The 21,791-nt window shown below is 38.8% G+C and overlaps 1 protein-coding gene across 1 annotated transcript; it reads right to left on the bottom strand.

Annotated features, from left to right (window-relative positions):
- Nucleotides 1–326: 326 nt before the first annotated feature.
- sik1 (salt-inducible kinase 1) lies at nucleotides 327–9,658 on the bottom strand. The gene is made up of 14 exons (XM_016529715.1): nucleotides 9,423–9,658; nucleotides 8,768–8,965; nucleotides 8,488–8,604; nucleotides 5,626–5,689; nucleotides 5,030–5,191; nucleotides 4,682–4,806; nucleotides 4,240–4,363; nucleotides 3,928–4,148; nucleotides 3,380–3,529; nucleotides 3,175–3,285; nucleotides 2,620–2,845; nucleotides 2,281–2,535; nucleotides 1,953–2,178; nucleotides 327–1,682 (listed from the first exon to the last, which is right to left on the bottom strand). The coding sequence occupies exons 2-14, from the start codon at nucleotides 8,918–8,920 to the stop codon at nucleotides 1,199–1,201; spliced, it is 2,418 nt and encodes an 805-aa protein (XP_016385201.1). The 5' UTR covers nucleotides 8,921–8,965; nucleotides 9,423–9,658; the 3' UTR covers nucleotides 327–1,198.
- Nucleotides 9,659–21,791: the final 12,133 nt, after the last annotated feature.

Raw genomic sequence — 21,791 nt, 5'->3', positions numbered from 1 at the left:
CTACAACAGCTTCCTCTCCTGGTTCTACATTTCAATGTGAAATATTGCACTATAGTCATATTCTTTGTTCACTGTTTAAAAAAAAAAGATTAAAACAAGCAAATTTACACCATTAATGAGGGTCATGGGTTCAAGACATTGTAATGGGCCTAACTTCTCATACAGTGTGTGTTGAGATACAGCCTTTTGAGGAGAATGATCAGTTATGGAGGAGGTAGTGTACTGATGGAAGAGGAGTCTTGAGGGACCAAAACTGAACGGCTAGGCCGGACAATGTCTCCTAATTTCATTAAGTCATTGGTAGGTGCACATTTGTATGATCATAATTTTCTAGCGTCTTTGTATATAGGTGACTAAACATGAAGCAGCATTAAAGTCATTGTCACAGACAGCGAAAACCCAAAGAGCTTGTCTAGTTAACACTATGTAGTACCTCTTGTGCTTATATCTAGCTTACTCTCATTTGACTTTCCCCTCATGCTAAGGCGCCTCTTCATTGCACACATTATTGGAGGCATCGTGTGGCTAGTTTGCACACATTTTCACATCACAGATGAAATGACAGTATTTTTTTTCTTAGTTTTTGGAAGTTTTGGATAAGTCAGATACTGCATTTTGTTTCAAGAACTTTGAGGAAAGAAATCAAAGAGGCAAAAAAAGCAATCAACTTTGGTCTTCTCTGGAGATGTAAAACAAACAAACTAAATAAAAAGCTCAAAGGAATTGGAAAAATCTGTAAGGAAGACATCACTGTCCTATTTTCATACTTGTATAGAGGATAAACAAGCGTCTCTGACATAATCATTCGCTATTGTGGAGGCCAGCTTTACGTATGAGTGGAACTACTCGCAAATGGATGAAAACTCACACTCTTCAGTTCCTTGTTCAGCGACACGTCCTTTATTGCTGTGTGGACAGGAGCACCTGGCAAGGATCATGGGCTCAATGAAGAGGTTGGTTATTGCTTCTTCTTATTTTCTCTGGTCATTCCAACACATATAGACATAATCGTGGAATTGTGTGTCCAGAGAGAGTAAAATTTCTCTCCTATGCATTAGAAAACTACTGAGAGCATCATCAAAATGAGATGCTTTCTAGTTCTGACGCTCAACACCATTGTCCATTGGCTCACTCTGGACTAAGAGTGGTGAAAGCAGTCAGCATCACTCTAAGACCTTCTTCAAAGTCTTTGCCTTCTTTATTTGACCATGACACAGCTGCTGATTTGCTGCTTTTGACCAGCACAGACCAGCTCCTGAACATCAGGTTCAGGCTCGATTTTGGTGCTCAGGCTCCAACTGCCCTGCTGGGGCAGGAGGGAGAAAGGCCCCTGGGACAGGATGGTGGGGTGGATTCGCAGGTGCTGTGGGGACTGAGGGTGGAGATGTGGCCGCTGGCTGATGTGCAGACGAGCCTCCAGAAGATGGGCAGCAGATGCCACGGGGGACAAGGACGAGGAAGATGAGTCAAGAGACTGCTGCTGCTGCCACAGGTTGTGCTGGAAGGTGATGGATGTCTGCTGGCACGGTGGGAGGATAGGTTGAGTCGGGGGGTTGGAAAAGAGGGCGGCAGGGGCGAAGAGATTGTTGGAGGGAGGAGATGAGGGGTGGGACTGTGAGAGGAAGAGCACGGGCTGCTGAGACTGGACTTGGGGCTGAGGCTGGTGCTGGATCTGCAGCATTCTGTATAAAAGAACAACAGAGTTTAGGTATATTCAAGAAATGTACCAACCCTGTTCTTGGAGGCACCCCAACAGTACACATTTTGAATTTCTCCTTTATCTGACCCATCCATTTCCGGTCTTGGAATCTCTACTAATGAGCTGATTCAGGTGTGTTTGATTAGGAAGAGTTTAAAAGTGTGGAGTACTGGGGTAGCTCCAGGAACAGGGTTGGGAAACACTGACGTTTCCAATATTCAGTAGTCTGGGATATGTATGGATTTCTTCTCACCTTTGCTGATGCAGAACTTCCTCCAGCATGCTGCGGCGCTCACGAGGGCTGCTAGAGCTCTGGAGGCTTGAGGGAGAGCACAGAGTTGGGCCAAGCGACCCCCGGCTGCCTCTGGAGCATGAGGTCGGAGGGCACACCTGTCGTGCCAGACCTTTGATCTTGTTCAACCCTAGCAGGCCTTTCGCACGAGTGTTCTGCCTCAGCTGCTGTCTGAATGCCTTCAGCCCTAGAGAAATAATCACAGACCGGTTAGAAACTTCTTAGCCATGTGATTCTATAAATCTGGCACGTGTTTTAAAGTAGATTTTAAATTTTTAATGAAACTCACCCTGTGTAAGGGAGGTGTCTGAAGCCCTACGCCCCTCTTGGAAGCTTGCTGCAAGCAAGCTCCCTTGATTTTGCATGAGGAGGTTGGAGGAAAGAGCGAGGGGCGACCTGGCAGGGGCTAATGCCTCAGGCCCTGTATTGGAGGCAAGCAGTGATGAAAGATCCCCTACAGCAGTGGAGAGAGCAGGGTTGGGGTTCGAGGAGGACTTCAGACAGCTGTCAGAGGAAGCACCATCTGAAGGACTGACCACAATACCTGAGAGATGATGACACATGTAATTAACAACCCGATCCTTGCATTAAGTCCTTCAATTCACCCTAGTATTAACATTTGACTTACAGGGTGGATTGCACTTGTGGAATCGAGCAGAGACCTCTGCAAGTGTGTGCCTTCGGGAGGTGGTGCTGGGCAAATGGGGCGGCTGGACCTGCAGCATCCCCTCTTCCTCCTCCAGGTCATGAGGTCGCACCTCCTCGCTTATGGTAGTCTCCAGCAGGCTGTTGGGGGAGATGGATCGGTTCCACAGGAGCCCGTTCAGGCTGGCTTCCACTGGGCACACCACACGCTGAGGAAGGGAGGGAGGCATTCACATTAGCCACTGCCTGTCTCTAATGGAGGAGGGGGATTGGGGGTGCACTGCATATCTGCAATATGAAACAGGACAGGGAGTCTATTTACTGAGCAACTAGGAAGAGAGGGGTCTAGAGCAGGGGTGGGCAACTCCTGCAGATTTTAGTTCCAACCCTACCCAAACACAGTGATCCTGAAGACCTTGATTAACTTGTTCAGGTGTGTTTAATCAGGGTTGGAGCTAATCTCTGCAGGACAGTGGACCTCTTGTTACCCACCCTTAGTCTAGAGAGGGATTACTTCAAGCTCAAGGGAAGTACTGACCTGAAACAGGCCTCCTTGTTCACATTCCATTTTTGCATGGACAGGAGTGTTCACCTTGGTGGCTACGGGGAAGGCTGAGGTTCTGAAGCTGTCAGACGATTCCATGATCAACTTGTAAAAGAGATGGACAAGATGACGAGCTGAGTTAGCACAGGGAGATTTCATCTTAAACAGGAGACTATCTTGGCCTCGCCTCGACACTCACCTCTGGGGTGGAGGAATCGGACGCTGTCCTCGACCTCTGATTCCAGGCCCCGCATTGGCGGCTCAGCTGTTGGCTGCGGTGCTCCTTCACTCTTTCTAGCAGCAGGTAATAGATTGCTGAGAAGTGGTTGTAGCTACTATTCTGGAGAGACTGTGGAAGGCAATCGAAAAACTGTTTTAGACACAGTGACCATACAAAGCATCACTTTAATATGTGTAATGCAACGCAGGCAGTCTGCGTCAAGAATTAACTTCTTAAGGGATATTACCAAAAGATAAAAGCGACACAGCATGGCAGCTTTTAAAACAGATGCTACTGTGTTTATCCTTTCTGTGCCAACAGAAGGACATAAGGAAAGCTATGGGAAGCTGGTGTTGTTTTTATTCTGAGGTGACAAATTAACAATTTACGTCCCTCGAACAATATATATTAATACTTGCTCTGGTAAAAAAGCCCTTCCCTGCTGGAAACAACTAACCACGTACTGTTTGTAACATACACAGGGACACATGTCTCCACAAGCCAACTGAATCTGCCCCTTTTCTCACCTCAACAGTCCTCTGTCTGTCAATGCCGAGGGTCTGCATGATACTCAAGACGGGTTCATTGTAGTCTCCCAGGTTGGAGTTGTAGTCAGTAAGGGACAGAGAAAGGGTCTGGTGGGGTGCGCTGGGATCCGCAAGCATCCAGCGGTGCTGCTTGATCTGAGCCACGCTGATCCGCTTGGCTGGGTCGACCACCAGCATCTTACGAATCAGATTTTCACAGTCTGGACAAGGAGACAAGGAGGTCTAGGTCAAAACTGGTTTTCTTACAATGATGCAGCATTTTACATGAAAAGAGGGAGTGAAGAGCTGTACCTTGTGACATGAAGAATGGTATTCTGAAGCGGCCCTCTGTCACTCTCTGTCTCAAAGCTGGAAGACTGTCCCCATCAAAGGGCAGGGACCCGCACACTAACACATACAGAACCACACCTAGACTCTGTGAAAGACAGAGACACATTTGTAGTATGTATTAGATTTGCATTTATACCAGTGCTTGCAAGGCAGCAAATAATACTGTTCTATATTTTATTATATTAAATTCAATATGCAAATAGGTGTTAGCTAAATGACTAGTGGCAATTTAGATTGCAAATTAGACAATGACATCAATGAAATTGGTTAATTTATAAATGCTAAACAGAGTTTTGTTTTCTAAGTAGTGTAAACAATTCTTTTATAATTTCATAATGATGATTTTATAATTATAATTGCAGCTGTGTAAGACATCAGCAAAGCATCAGTTTGATAAACATACCCAAATGTCTAACTGTGGCCCCTCATATTCCTTTCCCTCAAAGACCTCTGGGGCAGCGTATGGTGGGCTTCCACACCACGTGGAGAGAGGCTCCCCAGCATTATAGAAGTTTCCAAATCCAAAGTCTGAAAGAAATGGAGGAGAAGTGAGTTAGTTTTTGTTGATGAAAAGACTGAATGGCTTGTGTCAGTACAGAGAATCAGATTTGATTACTTAATTTTATTACTGATCCTAACTGTGAATTCAGTAATTGCTTTCTTGCTAGAGCACTCAGTCTGACTATGAGAAGTGTTTATGAGCAGGGCACCTCAATATGTGAACCCTTAAAAGCTTATTTTCTTTGCTCACCTGCCAGCTTGATGTTCATGTTGGCGTCTAGCAGCAGGTTTTCAGTTTTGAGGTCTCTGTGGACTATGTGGTGCCGATGGCAGTAGTCCACTGCCGTCAGAATCTGCCAAAACTTCTTACGAGCCTCGTTTTCACTCATCCGTCCGTTGGATGTCAGATAGTCTGTAAAAAAAGAGGACGGCTTAGGAAGGGAGGAGACATTGCCTTAAAAACCCCATATAAAGACAGAACCAAGCCTACGGTTTATCTGGGGAGACAGCCATTGTTTTTTTTAAAGGCTGAGTATATGACAGGTGAAGAGACAGATATGTTATACTGTTTAAATCCCTAGGTGGTGAGGACAAGCAGAGGTAGAGCAGCTTATCCCTTTTACATGGTTACATAAAGCTTGAAAATCCAACACCTGTCTCGCTCTGTGCTCACTCACTGCTCTGACAGCAGTATTGATCTAAATAATTCTCTCCCCATCAGACCTCATTATCCACAACAACTGGACAAGAGGTTTTGGGAGAGCCACAGACATAAAAAAAAAAAGACGCCCATCAGTCTTTTCACAGATTATTTAGTCATTCATTTACAAAAGTGTTTCCACTTACCAAACATTTCTCCATTTTTTGCATACTCTGTCACAATGTACAGCATGTCTTTGGTCTCCATGACCTGTAAAGACAAAAACATAATAGAATTAGAAAAATTATTAATTAAATTAATAATTCTAATTATTATTACAAATTATCACATTTTGCTAATGGTTTAAACATTTTGTGCATGTAGCTTTTATGAACTAATACTGTGAGATGCATGGAATATCTGTAGTTTAAATAATTCATTTATAAAATATAGAGCCATTTAAAATGGTTTAATAATACAGTAATATACACATAAAAAATAAACAATATACATTTTCTATTACACATTCATTTCAATTGTAATTTACATTTACATTTAGTCATTTAGCAGACGCTTTTATCCAAAGCGACTTACAAATGGAAGCAGTCAAAATCAACAAAAGAGCAATGACATACAAGTGCTATAACAAGTCTCAGTTAGCTTAACGCAGTACACGTAGCAAGGTTTTTTTAAATAATATAATAAATAAAAAGAAAACAGATAGAATAGAAAAATAATAGAGCAAGCTAGTGTTAGAGGTATTTTTTTGCTTTTGTTAATTGTATAATAAATGAAAAGAAAACAGATAGAATACAAAAAGATTAGAAAGCTAGAGTTATTTTTTTTTTTTTAAGAAAACAAGCAGCAAATTAATAGAGTGCAAGTTTATTATTAAATCAAATTTATGTGTCAATGTACATTTTATGCATCAACAAGCCAACTGTCTTATCTCTACTTCTCTTTCGAACCAAATTTCCTCTTTCTGTCAACTTCTATCATAGTTCTTGTTGTTCATAAATGACAGGCTAGTTTGTAATGATATGCGCCATTGCATAAGAGTGTAGCCAAGCATTTTCTCAATACCCTGAACACACACACACACACACACACGCACATGCATGTCTTTCTCAGATGCCTGCTGTCTGATCCATCAGTACCACTGAAGCAGCTAATGACAGCTGAAACTTATCTTCACCAACCTGTTTCTTTTGAACCATAAAATTCGTTTACACATAAGACCTAGTTTGAGCACAAAGGCATGTTCGGAGTGACACAAAAGGATCTGTATTTCAACAATTAATAGCGCAAAAATGTATAAAAGAGAGGGTGTATGACGTCCTCGCCCTTTATGAGAATGTCCCGTAAGTTCCCGGCAGAGGCCTGAGGGAGAAATACTAAACGCTGCATGTTGCGCTACCAGAGAGAGTTGCAGAACAGGTTCTGTGCTGTCCTCTTTTTCTATTGCTGAGGAAACCTGTGTAACCGTCCATATGCGCTCAGCCACTCGATACTTCAGGTCAGTGCGTAACATAACGTGTCATGACCCATGTAGTCAGGCTGTGCAACAGCAGGAAAAGGCTCTTTATCTCGAGATAAACCCGGCATCCAAAGACTTCAGTCTTTAGTGTCAACCCAGAGGGGCCAATCATGTCATAGCTTCCTTAGAAACCCCATCCTGTTCAGCCCACAGAGATGTCTCCCTCCGTCACTAACACAGAGGGAGATGAGTGAAAGAAACTATTGAATAGTTTCTCTGAAGTGAATGAGAAGCTAAAGGCAATAAAAGGACTGTTTGTACAAGAATCAAGAGAACAGAAACAGCTTATCATGAGGGGTCATGGGTCACTATTTCTACATTTTTCATCTCAAGGGCTTTTTGCTTTAAATAAACAGGGCATCAGTTATGAAAGGAGAGATAGATTTGAGGTTATCTGACACTAAACCGGTATCAAGCTGAAAGCAGAAAATCCAGGACGCTTTCGTGAAGGATTCTTACTTATGCTGCAGTCATAAGCTTACATGTTGGATGACATTAGGCTATGTTTTAATTAATTCATATGAAAGAGTATGCTGAAGGAATGGCACATCCAGCTCATATCAAACTACAACGCTACTGCTCAGTTCCCAAAAATGTCACCCTCTTACAAATGTGAGAGGTCAGATCCAAAGAAGTGAGGTGTGATGTTATTGACAAGGATTTTAGTTTCTCGCAGCTTCAGATCTGCAAAATGCTAATCTCCGAACAAAATCAACTTAAATTATACAGGCTATGAGAGAAAGAATGTGCGGACATATTAGTACCCTGTATTAGCCTGCCACTGTGTGCATGAATGTGCGAGCCAAAACATGGTGACAAAACAAGCCCAGGGATCAAATCAGATTGTACTTCTTAGAGATTTTCCTCTGGCTAGCTTCACGTGACTCTGCAGACACATTGCACTCGACTTTCACCAGTGCTAGTTAAGTCAGAGATTTAGACCCTGTATCCTTATATCCAACACACTCTCAGCTTTTCTGTGCCTCTCTTTCCCAGACAAAAAAAAAACAAAACACAAATTAGTCTATTGTAATCCAATGTGATTTAAAAGCCAACAAATCACATTAAAACAGCCTTGAATCCAAATTGCGAATAAAAATGGCAGTTTTCGCGAAACCATGCCGTTGTTACCTTCAGGATCTTTTACTACCTCAAAAATTACTTTATTTGGTGTAACCTAATGATCAGTTTCTTTGTCTGTCATATTATATACTTTAAATTCAATAAAACCAGTTTTAGGTAACCTGACGAAACATATTTAACAGTGTAATGCAGTGGACAGTTGCTATGCAGAAGCTGAATGCAAGGAACAAAATAACTTCAGTCTAATTATACATTGCATGCTATCCAGATGCACTTCCAGGGAAGAGTACTTCCACCTCACAATGTACCTGACCACACTCTCGGTGTCACTGAGCATGCTAAAATATACAACACTCCCTCAGTTTAGCTGACTTTAATCCAGCTATTTCAACAGGGCAGCCTTAGTAATTATAGCATCATTATTAACTTTACAAATCCTATACCTTACCTGATAGAGCTTTATGATGTGAGGGTGATTGAGCAGCTTCATAATCTGAACCTCCCTGTAGATTTTCTCCAAATTGGCAGAGTTTAGTCTTGTTTTATCAATTATTTTAATTGCAACCTGCATGAAAATACAATAAAATGTACATTTAGAAATGCAGCTGAATATACTGTACATTATTATTATTATTATTATTATTACTTGCCAATTTGTAGGAAAATATCAAAAGATACAAAATAACTTTATTATGTAAAAAGTTAAAAATATTCTGCAGGAGGTTTACCTGTGTTTTTGTTACTTTGTGTCTGGCCAGTTTGACCACAGCGAAGTTTCCCTTGCCGAGGGTTCTGTTGATCTCATAGAAGCCGACCTGCAGAGGTCTGGCCTGGGCACAACTTGACTGAGAGCCCGCGCTGCTGACCGTCATTATAACCATGATGCCGGTTTTGTGTGTGCCGAAGCGCAGCGATAACTAATTTATCTGCAATAAACCAGAAATGGTAGGTTATAAATGCGCACGAATACTACTGAACTTGAGCGACAAAATTACAATCATTATTCGTTATTTACAATAATTCTTACACATGCGATAACATCACAACCTTCCCAAAACAGTCTATGATTGCTTTATAAATCAATGAATCAATAAACATTTTATTTTAAGATGCACTGACATATAACACATTTGAACTAATTCAAAAGCAAGTTAATGTCATTGTAACGGTCTTTCAAATTGTAGCCTACAATTAATAGAAACTTCAGACTAAACGCACAATAGGCTAACAGGTCAAACCAGCGTGCAACGTCTATAAATGTCCTTGACATTCAGATAAATGTCATATATATATAAAAAAAATCTAGGTATACATAATGACAAAGTGTGTATCTGTTTCAAACACGCATGTCAAGGGAAATATCAAAAGCGAAGGTACTCTTACCTTTAACACGCGAATAAATTCCACCTCCTTCCACAGTACAAATGATTTTTTAATTCTGCATTTACAAGTCATTCCTTATGCAACTCTTGAGGGGAAAACTTGTTTTTGTTTTTATTCTGTCTTGATAATAGTTCCTATGTACAGTGATGTATTCACTTTGACGGAGCGCGCTACTATGTACAAGGTGCCGCTCCGTCCACCGAGGCTCCGCTCTAGAGCAGCTCTGCTGGCAACGAGACAAACGCTACAGGCTCATGGTGTGATGAGGGACTCCGCCTCCTCCCCCTCTTGCCATAACAAACTGATACCCGCCTCATTAACGTCATACTCGCGTCAGAGGGTAGACGTTGCCGAGCAACCATGCGGGCTCGTCGTACGCTGACGCCAGTGCTGATGGAGGGGTTGCTTGGAGATGAGGACGATCACGCCAGTGGCAGATATGTGTCGCCGCTCTCAAGCTGTTAGTGTAATGTGGAGACTCAGAGGCTCTGCTCCACCTGCTGGAAGGCATGCGCACTCCGCGAGCTGTCAACTTGCTTGACATGGTTGTGTCTATTTGAGGAATACAAAGAATGAGTTATGATTTTGCTGTGTGAACGCAACTGAGAATGCATGTTTGTTTTGGAGCTATGGGGCACATCTGAGTTCCCAGTATACATTAACCCCTAAAATATATATATTTTTTTATTGCTATAATTTTTTCCACATCTAGGCCTACACCCATATGACATTTCTGGACTTCCTCACGTCAGCTAATTTAGTTCACATTTATTTTGCTATTTTAATAGGGAGTTTTGATTAGCCTAATTTGTCGCCAGATGTATATGGGTCAAATGTAATTGTTTTTCATTTTCCATCTGTTATTTACATATGTAAATATATACATATAGCTTAAATATCATGTTCAGATGGATATTTAGTAAGCAAGTAAATAGCAAGCTCTCATTTAGCAAATACTTTTATCCATAGTGATTTATTAGTATAATACGGTGACTCTCACCCCAATGAGAAACCTGACATACACATACACATCTAATTTAATATAAGAAAAAATATTTTCATTACCAAAACTAGTATGCAGAAACACTTTATGATAGTTTCAATTGTTAACATGAGTTAACAATGAATACAACTGATTTTTCAATATTATACAACTGATTCATTAATATTAATTTTAGTTCATGTTCATATTAGCATTTGTAAATACATTTTTAAGATGAAAAGTCGTATCAGCTAACATTAATGCACTTTGAACTAACATGAACATGATAACTACATTAACAAAGGTTAGGTGTAAAAACATGTTGTTTATTAATTAGTTCATGTTAGTTAATGCATTAATTAATGTTTGCAAATGAAACCTTATTGTAAAGTGTTACCGCTTTAATAAAAATACAACTATTCATTGTTATTTCAAGATAGCTCAGCTCTATTAAACAATATTAACAGATGCAACTTTTGATTTTAATAATGTATTAGATGTATTTTTATGTATGTACAGTATTTTTTTTCATTGTTAGATTATGTTACCTAATGTAGTTAACAAATGGAACCTTATTGTAAAGTATTACTGAATATGCATATAAATGCATCTCTGTGCAGCCTGAGCTGGCTATGCATTCTATATTTCATGTCATATATTGCATTTTGTCATTAATAATACTTTATGTGGTATTCTACATAGCCACGAGTATATGTGGACAACCTCCTCTGATGAACAGGTTTGATTTTTTTCAGCTACACCCATTCCTAACAATTACATAAAATAAAGTATGCAGTCATACTTGATATTACTCCCATGCTTGTGGACTTAAATGCTCAAAAAGCACATTACATTTGCAATCTTTTCATGAAAATATGCAAGTATGAGTGGACACGTTTACACCTGCAGTGATTGTAATGCACAATTTAGCTCTTAGAAAACACTGCTTGCATGGCTGATTACAAGAATCGAGTCTCCTTCTGAAAGTCAAGGTTGTGAGTAATCTGCTCTGCAGTTCAAGAGAGGGAGGGGTGCATCATTCATTGTGTATGCACAGCACTGCTCTATATGACAATGCTTGATGTCCACAGAGAGCATATACCGCATTGGCATTAGCATTTCTCAGAGATCTTACATGTGCACACAAATAGGTGCATGCACAAGCTTTTGCTTGCAAACCCCTCCCTGTGGACACATAGTCTCATTCAAGCATACACACACACACACACACACACACATACTGGCATAGATTTATGCCTGAGGCAACCCCGCAGAGGAATAAAGCCATTCGAAATGGCTGATACAGATAAAGATCTACTAGTAATCAGTGCGTCAACACTGAAACAGACGTAGAAGGCTAATATGATGGTAGCAATACATCTATAGCGTAGATGACAGTTTGAACAACAGGATCATAAAACACAAACTTGTTGTTTGTCATGGAATGAAACATGTGGCATTACCCTTATTATCAGCAGGTGTAATGTTTTACTTTCGGTGACCTCAATTCATCTGTCAAACAGATGACGAAGATTATCTTCCAGACAAAAACCATGTTTCAGAATAAGAGCTCATTCAAGCCAGCTCATAATTCATAGATCAGACATTACTGCTTGCAATTCATCAAAAAAGAAAGTGGACTTCTTTCCTAATACTCTCTCTTATGCAAAAGATGTCTCTTTTGAGTCACATATTGTCATCTCCTGTGTTTTGAAATAAATCCATTTTTATTTGTCACATATTTTTGTGCAATATCTGGCTTAGTCACTATCTGCGAGTACACGATTTAGAGGCTTTTGGGTTGCGGAATGCACCTACATTTCTTTCTTCACACGAGGTGAAGTTTGGGGACTCCTTTTGGTTTTGATATCTCTGAAAAGAAACCCCAGTATAGTATCTTCACACCATGACATTAATGAGGGGTCTCCCTCAAAAGCGATCTTTCAGAAACAGAGGATATTCTGCCCACGCAAAAGACTATGAAAGTCTCCGGAGGAGTTTCTGGGTTTTGGTGGTGAGACATTCATCACATTCAACAACACACAAACTTTTCCGCTCCATGCCTATAGTGGTGTCAAAAAGTTTTCTGAGTCATGGTGGAACTAGAATAGACTGAATAAACAAAAGAAGAATAAACAAAAAAGACACTGGACAACTGCACACTGCAAAAATCATCATTATCAGCTGTTTGGACTCTCATTCTGACGGCACCCATTCACTGCAGAGGATCCATTGGTGAGCAAGTAATTTAATGCTAAATTTCTTCAAATGAAGAAACAAACTGATCTACATATGGGTGGCCTGAGGGTGAATACATTTTTAGCAAATTTTCATTTTTGGGTGAACTGTTCCTTTAAACTTAAACTTACTTAATTGTTTTTTTTTAATTCAGAAAACAAGACTTAATATCTTATGTCATTTTGCTTATCAATATTAAAAATATCAATATTTATACTGGAAAACAAGACAAAAATACCAAGTAAGAAAATCATTTTATGCATTGCAGAAATGCCAAAGCATCACTAAGAACAGGAAAAGGGGAAGAAAATGAGGTAGAATCAATTGATGGGGGAGGCAAATCAACACGATACCTCCTCCACAGACGGAGGTGAAAAAAAGCAGATCATCCCACGCTGCTGGTTAATCTTTGCTCAACTGGAGGAATGCAAACATGATGCAAAGAAACCAGCTGACTCAAATGTCATATACTTTCACCTGACTTGTACCTAAAGTATCAATACTGCACAGCCCTAAAGGTCACACGCTAGCAGTGAAACTCCGCCAGCCGGCACTAACCACAGCACACCGTTTGCATTGCAGATGACTTTAACCCAACCTGTTTGCATATCTCTCTGCTTTAAATGTAATCTGATTTTGATATGATCCTATTTGTTATGCAACCTGTATTGTGATGCCACCTGGGCTCTGCTCTAGACTCTTAACCTTGAGTGATTTAATCCTAACAGACATTTAGGTCATTGCACAGTTATAATATCAATTCTTAAATGAGACTTTTTCAGAGAAACTGTGCCCTTTCATATTAAAAGACTGTTTCCAAACCATTTTAATTCCATAATCTGACATGTAACGTATTCTGCACCAAATGAAAGGACTATAAAATGCACATTAAGATGCATTATTGAGCTATGCAGAATATAATAAGATGAACGGGACAACATTAATGAGCACTCAGACATATCTTATTAGTTGCAAACACAAATGATTGCATTTTACAGTAAGGGCTCATTCAAGCCAGCTCCATAATTCATAAATCAGACATTACTCCTTCAAATTCATTAAAAGGACAGCACACTAATGAGCTCTCAGACATATTTTATTAGTTAAAAACACAAGTTCAATCATGACAAATCTCGGAACATTTTAGCATGGTGATGGATATGAGAATGTTAACTGAATATCATCGGTTACGTTAACAACCAGTTGCCTGCGCCATCTAGAGTTTCATGACTGAACTATATATTTATTACACATATTAAACTCCCATACTAAATGACACTATTTACATAAACTACATGTGCCACCAAAGCTAAAATAATGCACATTTTCTGGAAACATTTTGAAACAATTTATTCATATTATTGTTGATAGATTTAAGGTGAAAATATTAATGGATCCTCAACTTGGACTGATTTAATTTTATTAAGTGAGTTGGAAAAGATACCGCTAAAATTAGAATGAGAAATTAAATATTATAATATAGTCAAAAATATTAAATATATACAAATGCAAAATGATAACACAATGTTTTAACACCATGTGCTATGTATTATGTGTAATTCAACTTGACTTCTGTCATTTTTATATTTTTTCTTATTTCTGCTGTATATGTATCTGTATGCATACCACATAAAGATGAGGAAGATGCATATACTACATCTTTAATTTTTCATTAATTTGAAGAAACACTAAATGTATGTAAAGGTGCTCTGAGAAAATCCTCAATAACACACACAAATACATACACAGATGTCTCCTAAATGGTTGAGGAAGTCTATTGGCATGAGCGATGATTCATAGTACTACTGGCAGTTTCCCTGTGACGTCACTGTCAAGATTATGGGCCAAGAAAGATGTGTGTATGCGTGTGTTTATGGGAGAGAGAGAAGCCTGAATAAAACAGCCTATCACAAACACTGTGTAGTGCTTTCACTAATCTTAATAACCCTACTTCAACTGTCCAAAAAAGTGATTTAGCAATCACTGTTTACTCAAAGCTATAGAATTAGCATGCGGCCATGTCATTATCCAGCAACGCCCTAACTTCAATTTGTGTCTCATAAAAGAATGAACAGCTCTCATCTTTTCTTTTCATACCTGCATAATAAACATGCATGGCATACTCAGTAAGTTTTTCAAATAGCATTGTTTGCGAAAATAATGCCATCGCATGTGCTTTTGAAAGCACCGTTTTGCTGTACCACCCCATTGTTTGCAAATTCCTTGCTTTCGTACGTCATATATCACCACAGCATGATAAATTGCATTCATATTCAGCTGCTAATCTACAGAGCTATTATGAAAGGCATGAACGAGTTTAAAGTCTTATCATACCAAAACTGTAGAAACTATGCTAGGAGGGGCAAAATATCACAAGCCTTTGTTAGCATGTGGCATTACAAAAACCTTCATATTTCACACTGGTGTATTATAATGGGTTAGAAAGGATTTCAGTGTTTGTGATGGAAATTACCACAACTTTTTGTGTTTTTTAGGAAATACCACCAAAGCAACCTCCATTGCCAACCATAGTCATACTGAAATATGACTCCCACTGATTTACACTCCTCTTACTTCACATTAGTTATTGATGTCAGAACACTATATATCATTGTCTTTCTCTATTCTCTTCATGCTCACGTAATCACAAATGGTTTGTTTCAAGTTGAATCTTTCCTGTGCTCTCATAAAGACAATCCAGATGCCAGCAACTGCTAGCCTGCTTGGCTAAGGCTAACCATGTTTAAACATTGTTGGTCTCTTGTTAATCTCATCCTCAGTACCACCCACAGTCTGTTCACTGACCGTCACATGCACATTGCCCACAAAAATGGCAAGAGCTTGCTGAAAATGGCAGTTCAAATGTGATTGACTGGTGCTATGAAGCAAAATGAACTCAAAGTGGTCGCTTTTCATGTCGGTTTGCCAGATCTTTCTTTTTTGTTTGTTTTTTTGGTCCAAATAGCTGGAAACTGGACCAGACTTAATGACAACAGTCAAAATTGTGTCTATGTGCAGCTAGTTGCTAGTTATAGCGCTGTGGTGATCCACAACTATTGTGGGGATGATGGAGAGAGAAAAGAGGGGAGGAAAGAGAGAATAGAGAAGCTTTTCTTCTTTGACTGATTACTGAATTTGTTTTCCGCGCTATCTGTTGATTTTGGCAGCTACATCCCCACCTCGTGAGTTTGTACGTCAAAGAATCATTTTTAAAGAAGTCTTTTACAACAGTACTGACTATTTGGAGCTTCTGTCCTCGGAACTGAACGCACAACGTTAATGTAAACACAAACAAACACAGACAAAGGAAGTGCATGTCTGGAGGATAGAACATTATGTTGTTCAATGCCTATTTGGCTAATGGGTCAGAGCTCAAAGTTCATAAAGCAAAGCAGTGCTGGCATCCAGGGTATGTCTGGCAAACAAACGGTCATTTCCTGTAACTCAATCATCTCTGCTGTGCTAATCAATGACCCATCAGCTAAATGAGAGGCAGATCCAGATATTTATGGATCACCCTCTCAATGAATCAATGATGTATATATTTCAAGCTATGCTGACACTACATTTGATGCTTCCTTTCTATAAATTTCCTAATATCGCCAAGTGTAGTTTTTATGATCTGGAAAACATAGCAAATGTGTTCAGCTGTGTTGTTGTACATATTTCTGGTACAACAGTAAGTAGATGGCATTCTGTAGATGATTATCATCAAAAAGCATGTTTGTGGTGGGTCAGTAAATCACAGAGAGGACTGGCTGAATGGGGCTGATGGTCAGTGTTGGGGAATAACCAATTAAAAGTAGTGACACTGCTCATGTGAACTACTGCATGACAGTAGTTCAGCTGTTTTCAAGGTAGTGCAGCTTTTGTGTATCGTGGCACATTTGACATGGCTTTACAGATGAGATAACTGAATAAGCCCTCTTCTATTGGGAAGCCTGATTCATTTTAGTGAATCAGTTTGTTTGAATGATTCATCTGAATGAATCAATTCTCTGATGCATTTGCCTATGAAGAGTACTACACTGTGTTTTCAAATTCAAATACAAATTCAAATTTATTTTGTTGCTTTTAAAAAAAAAAGAATGTTGTGTAATGTTTTGTTGGTTAGCAACATAAAAAAATATTATAATGTTTATTGAAAAAAATACACTGAACAATATAAAATAAACAATTAAAAAACAGTGTTCTAGTTTTATTGGTGGTAATTCATGTAATTTGATCTGTTCAAATGTTGTTTTATAATTTTAAGTTACATTAATTGAGATCCGTATGGTTTTTATGGTTGAAATGTGTGACTCCTTCCAAAAGTTTGTTGGTCAGTCAGATTATTATTTTTTTTTTTTTTGAAGAGTGTACATATAGATCATGTGACACTGAAGACTGGAGTAATGGCTGCTGAAAATTCAGCTTTGCCATCACAGAAATAAAATACATTTTAAAGGGGTCCTATTATGCTTTTTCACTTTTTCAATTCGAGCCGTTCATGCCAGACTGGGGAGAGAGCTGTTGTAATAATGTAAAATATGTGGAAAAATAATGTGTTTTTCAAACAACCTAGTATGAGAGCCTGTTCTAGTACACCCCCAAAACAAAATCAAGACTTTGTAAAAGAGCATAATAGGACCCCTTTAAAATATATTAAAATAGAAAACAGTTATTTTAAATAATATTATTTAAAAAATGATAAATGATAATATTTCACAATATTACTGTTTTTTAAAATCTTACCAATCCCATATTTTTGAACAGTAGTGTATCTAACACATTTTTAAAAAGAGTACCTTGACAGTATTTAGCTCTGCTAAAACTGATGAGCATCTTGCAGCTCGACAAGCTCCAGTTTCAGAGTAGCTTCCCAACACTTCCGGTGATTGATGTTATGAAACCCTACTGCTGGCAGGTCTACAAAAATCCTGGACATGTCATAACATCAGTCACGTCTTTTCTTCGAATTTCTCTCTGAGTTTAGACAACAAACATCAAAGACTCTTTCAACCGCTCTATCAGCTGTTGAGCAGCTTACAACGTTTCCTGTAAATATGGCAATGTCGGTAAAGAGCAATACTGAGGTATAAGCTCACGTGGTGTAAAGCTCCCTAGCGCATGTGAAATTATCACAAGGCAGTTTTTACATCACTTCTAAGCAGCCTCTCACAAGATCCAGAGGAGGACAGAAGTGATTCAGAGAAATGTCATCTGTTCTGATGAGACGAGCAACAAAACATTCATTAACAGGTTCTCAAACCTTATTCAATAGTCTCTGAATCACCGTACTGTGATATTTGAGTCATAACTTGCATTACATTATTGGAAGATTAGCCCGTTCACACATGCTAAGGTGAGATGAGATGTACCTCACAGCCAGGTTTAATTAGTGAAAAAGACCTGGCATGCCTTCACACGCATGGCTCATGTTCATGTACAGTTCACATCCCCTGCATCTCTGTCTCTTTCTCTCCCCCTCCCATTTTAGAGACACAAATATGTTTGCTCAAATGCCTCTCTGCACAAAAGCCCTATGTGCGTCATTGCTGGTAGAAAGTCCTTTGTCCCTAAGGAAAAAAGAGAGAGAGACAGGGTGATACAGAGAGTAATGGAGAAAAAAGAGAAAATTAGGGTAAAAGCTAAAAAGGATTTAGAAACATGAACTATAGAGAGGATGAGAGAGAGAGAGGGGATTTTAAATAACAGCAAATTAAATATGTCAGAGTAGACAGAGTGTCTCTCAGAGGCCCAGTGAGTCAACACAAAGACGTATGAGTGGAGAGAAATGAGGTAGATGGTATATGACTTCAGTATATATTAATAGCAGATGTCATATTTACTGTGTGTGACAGAGAAAATATAATCAAAATCAAAAGCTCAACATTCTTTCCCACCTGGGAAGCCTATCATACACACACACACACACAGAGAGAGAGAGAGAGAGAGAGAGAGAGCAAAACCAGTCTTCAAGCAAGGGTAAACAAGAAGACAGCTGCTGCCGACAGAGCCACAGGTGTCTAGTTTACTGAAAGCTTCTGCTACCTCAAAAGCAAAAAGCCTGCTGTTTTGCTTTCTCACACACACATACGCAGCATCTGTTATTTTATTTAATCTTATTTTACTTTATTTTTATGAAGCTTGGTTCTGGTCCTCTGATGTGATTACATGAGCTACATATTCAAACCAACAGCGCTCGGGATCACTGCAGAGTCCATATTTCTGTAGAAATGAACATAATCCTGGTTCCCTTGACAAAAACCCAATAGGACTTTTTCCTTGCCTTTAGGATTATTGGAGAAAATAAGCACCATTAGAAGTTTGTGATTCTTACACACTTTGTTCATCCTGATAATCTTTACAAATTAACACCATTTTTATGATTTTTGAAGCCTATGCAAATTCAGCCGTCTGAAGTAAGAAGCTAATTGCAGGCTATAAATGAACTACACCATGGTAACTTGACTTCAGTGTCACCACCATTAACCGAGCTAACAAAAAGATGTACAACAAATGTTGTGTTAACATTTAATGTCCCCTCTGTAGTCCCATTTAGCCACATGTTTTAGCAACAGCCTTTTTCAAGACAAGAAAAATCTTTAAAAATGACTGATGTATCTTATAGAATGAATGTTACGTCATAGAATAAAGCGTGAAAATATCTTGAGCTTGTGTTAAACACAGACCTTATTTCAGGCATTTAACCAAAAACCTGTTTAAAAAAAAAACAATATGCTCATTTCCAGTTTTTGGCCTACAAAAATACACCATCCATACAGCACTCTCTTGCTTCAGTAAAGTCCTGCTTAATTATTTATTAGCATTATGTTTATTTGCATTGTTGCTGTTTTACTTTCATTTGCTTTGCACTGTTTCTTATTTGTCTTGCACTACTAACGTGAAAGAAACTGCTTGGACAGCCTTCAACCGATTATGTCTGGGTATTTAGTTTATTGTTAGCGGAAGATCTCGTATGACATCTCTGCCCTCTGCCCTTCATCTTCTTATGTTTCCTCTTCTATCAGGGGCTTTTCTTCTTGCTCCCTGTCCAGTGCTCTGTTTGTTTCGTCTTCAGGAACCTTTAATCTGTCTCTGCTGCTGGAGAGTTTTCTGGGTGTTAGGGTGGGTGGGTTGTTTCTGCGGGCTGCTCTTGCCAAACGCACGTGCAGTGCTGGATTTACCTCACTTAGTCTAATAGGCTTACACAACTCTCTCTCCTCACCCTGATGCTCTGACGCACCATTCTCCTTCCTTCCATATCCATCTGACAGCATGTACCATTTTTTCCATGTGATATTTTGCTTCATTTAGTCATCCTCGTCCACTGTTCTCGTGCTCTGGATTCTCTTGACATGTTTGCATCTGCAGGGTTTGTCATCATTGTAGTGCTTCTATATAAATGGGGGCGAAATCAGTAAAAAGTCACATCAAAACCTGTACAAAACCTCTGACTTCCTAGCTAACAGGGACCATTCTGAGAACTTTGGCTAATGTTCTGGCAAGGTTATCTCAAAAATAAACAAACGTTCTTCCAGTAACTTTAACGGAAAATTTGTTTAACTTTATCTAGTTTTTTAAGGGGCTGTCGCGCTATTTTGTGTTTATTTTATTATTAAAGTTTCTTTGAAGGTTCGCCGGTTCCCGCCTCCTTCTTCCCGATCTACAAACTACGTTACAAACGTTCTCAAAACGTTAGCACAAAAATGTTTATACATCGTTAATGGAATTTATTTTTTCTGAAATTTTATTTGGACATTCGTTTAACATTTTTTGAAATGTTACTAATGGTTTCAAAATATTCAGAGAACATTCATGTTCCCATAATGTTTGCAAAATGATAAAATGCAATGTTTCCTTAACGTTAATGCATAACCAAGAAAAAAATTTGAGAACACTAGTGAGATCAATTCAAAACACTGTTACAAAAACCTCCTTTTGGGAAATAGGAATCCTTTTGCTAGTCAATGTCTGTTACAGTATATGACATAAATAGAGGGATGCAAATACAGTAAAATTCAGCATTAAACTGTAAGAAAGGTTACTTTCATTAAACTACTGTAAAGAAATCTTGCAGTAGATGAAAAGCACTAGAAGAGAAAAGTTCAAAAACCAAACATGTGTGCAAACAGGTGAAATGTGTTAAAAGTTTTGAGAAACCTGTCTTTGTTTCGAGAACTGTATGAATGGTTTGGAAAAGTGGGCCAAATGAATCGGTTATAGTGTGTTAGCAATCGAGAAAAACTGTAAAACTATATATATACAGGTGCATCTCAATAAATTAGAATGGTTATGCGGTACTCAAGTTGGGGGGTATAAACATGGACCAAGGTACTTATTGAGTAATTGATGGTAGGTGCCATTGCAGTTTGGAACTTTGGAAGTTGGTTGGGAACACGGAAGTAACTGTGCAGCACTGCATAGTGTTAATACTTATCAGGCGCAGTCCTTTTAAATAGGGATTTAGACACATGACAATCAGGAGTTGCAAATGCAAATATGAGTCTGGTAGCTACTGTATAATTCCAAAATAAAATCTGTCTAAACACATAATTATTAGGAATGTACATCATCAAAAATCCCTATTGGACCAATTAGTTAAGAGAATCAGTGTTGTTAAAGATAAGGCAAGTTAACTGCAATGGCACCTACCATCAATTACTCAATAATTACTGGTCCATGTTTATACCCCCCAACTTGAGTACTGCATAACTTATTCTGTAACTAATAGGTACATACACCAGTACGTACATAGTAAGTATATGGAAATAGGACTGTAAAATAAAGTGCACCATTTTACATAAACATTACACAGGAATTAGCAGTTCTTCAAACTTTGTTAAACTTTATCATGTATAGACAATTAGTAAGTATAGTAATGTGTCGTATTAGTTACCATATACTGACACTACCTGTTAGTGATCATTATTACTCACACTTGTTGGTAAATACTACATATTTACCACGTGTATACCAAGTACAGTATGTGTCTTTTTTGTTACCACATAATACCACATTTTTCCGTAGGTGCTACACATTTACCATGTACATAACATTAGTATGTACAGTAATGTGTCTTATTAGTTACCATATACGGATACTGTAAGGATGTGCCTGTTTGTACCCACTTGTCCGTAAGTACTACATATTTACCATGTATATAC

Source organism: Sinocyclocheilus rhinocerous, unplaced genomic scaffold, assembly GCF_001515625.1.
Source record: "Sinocyclocheilus rhinocerous isolate Xijiao unplaced genomic scaffold, SAMN03320098_v1.1 scaffold30, whole genome shotgun sequence".
NCBI classification, from domain to species: domain Eukaryota; kingdom Metazoa; phylum Chordata; class Actinopteri; order Cypriniformes; family Cyprinidae; genus Sinocyclocheilus; species Sinocyclocheilus rhinocerous.
Note: the sequence above shows the minus strand (reverse complement) of the source record. Positions and strands in the feature narration are given on the sequence as shown.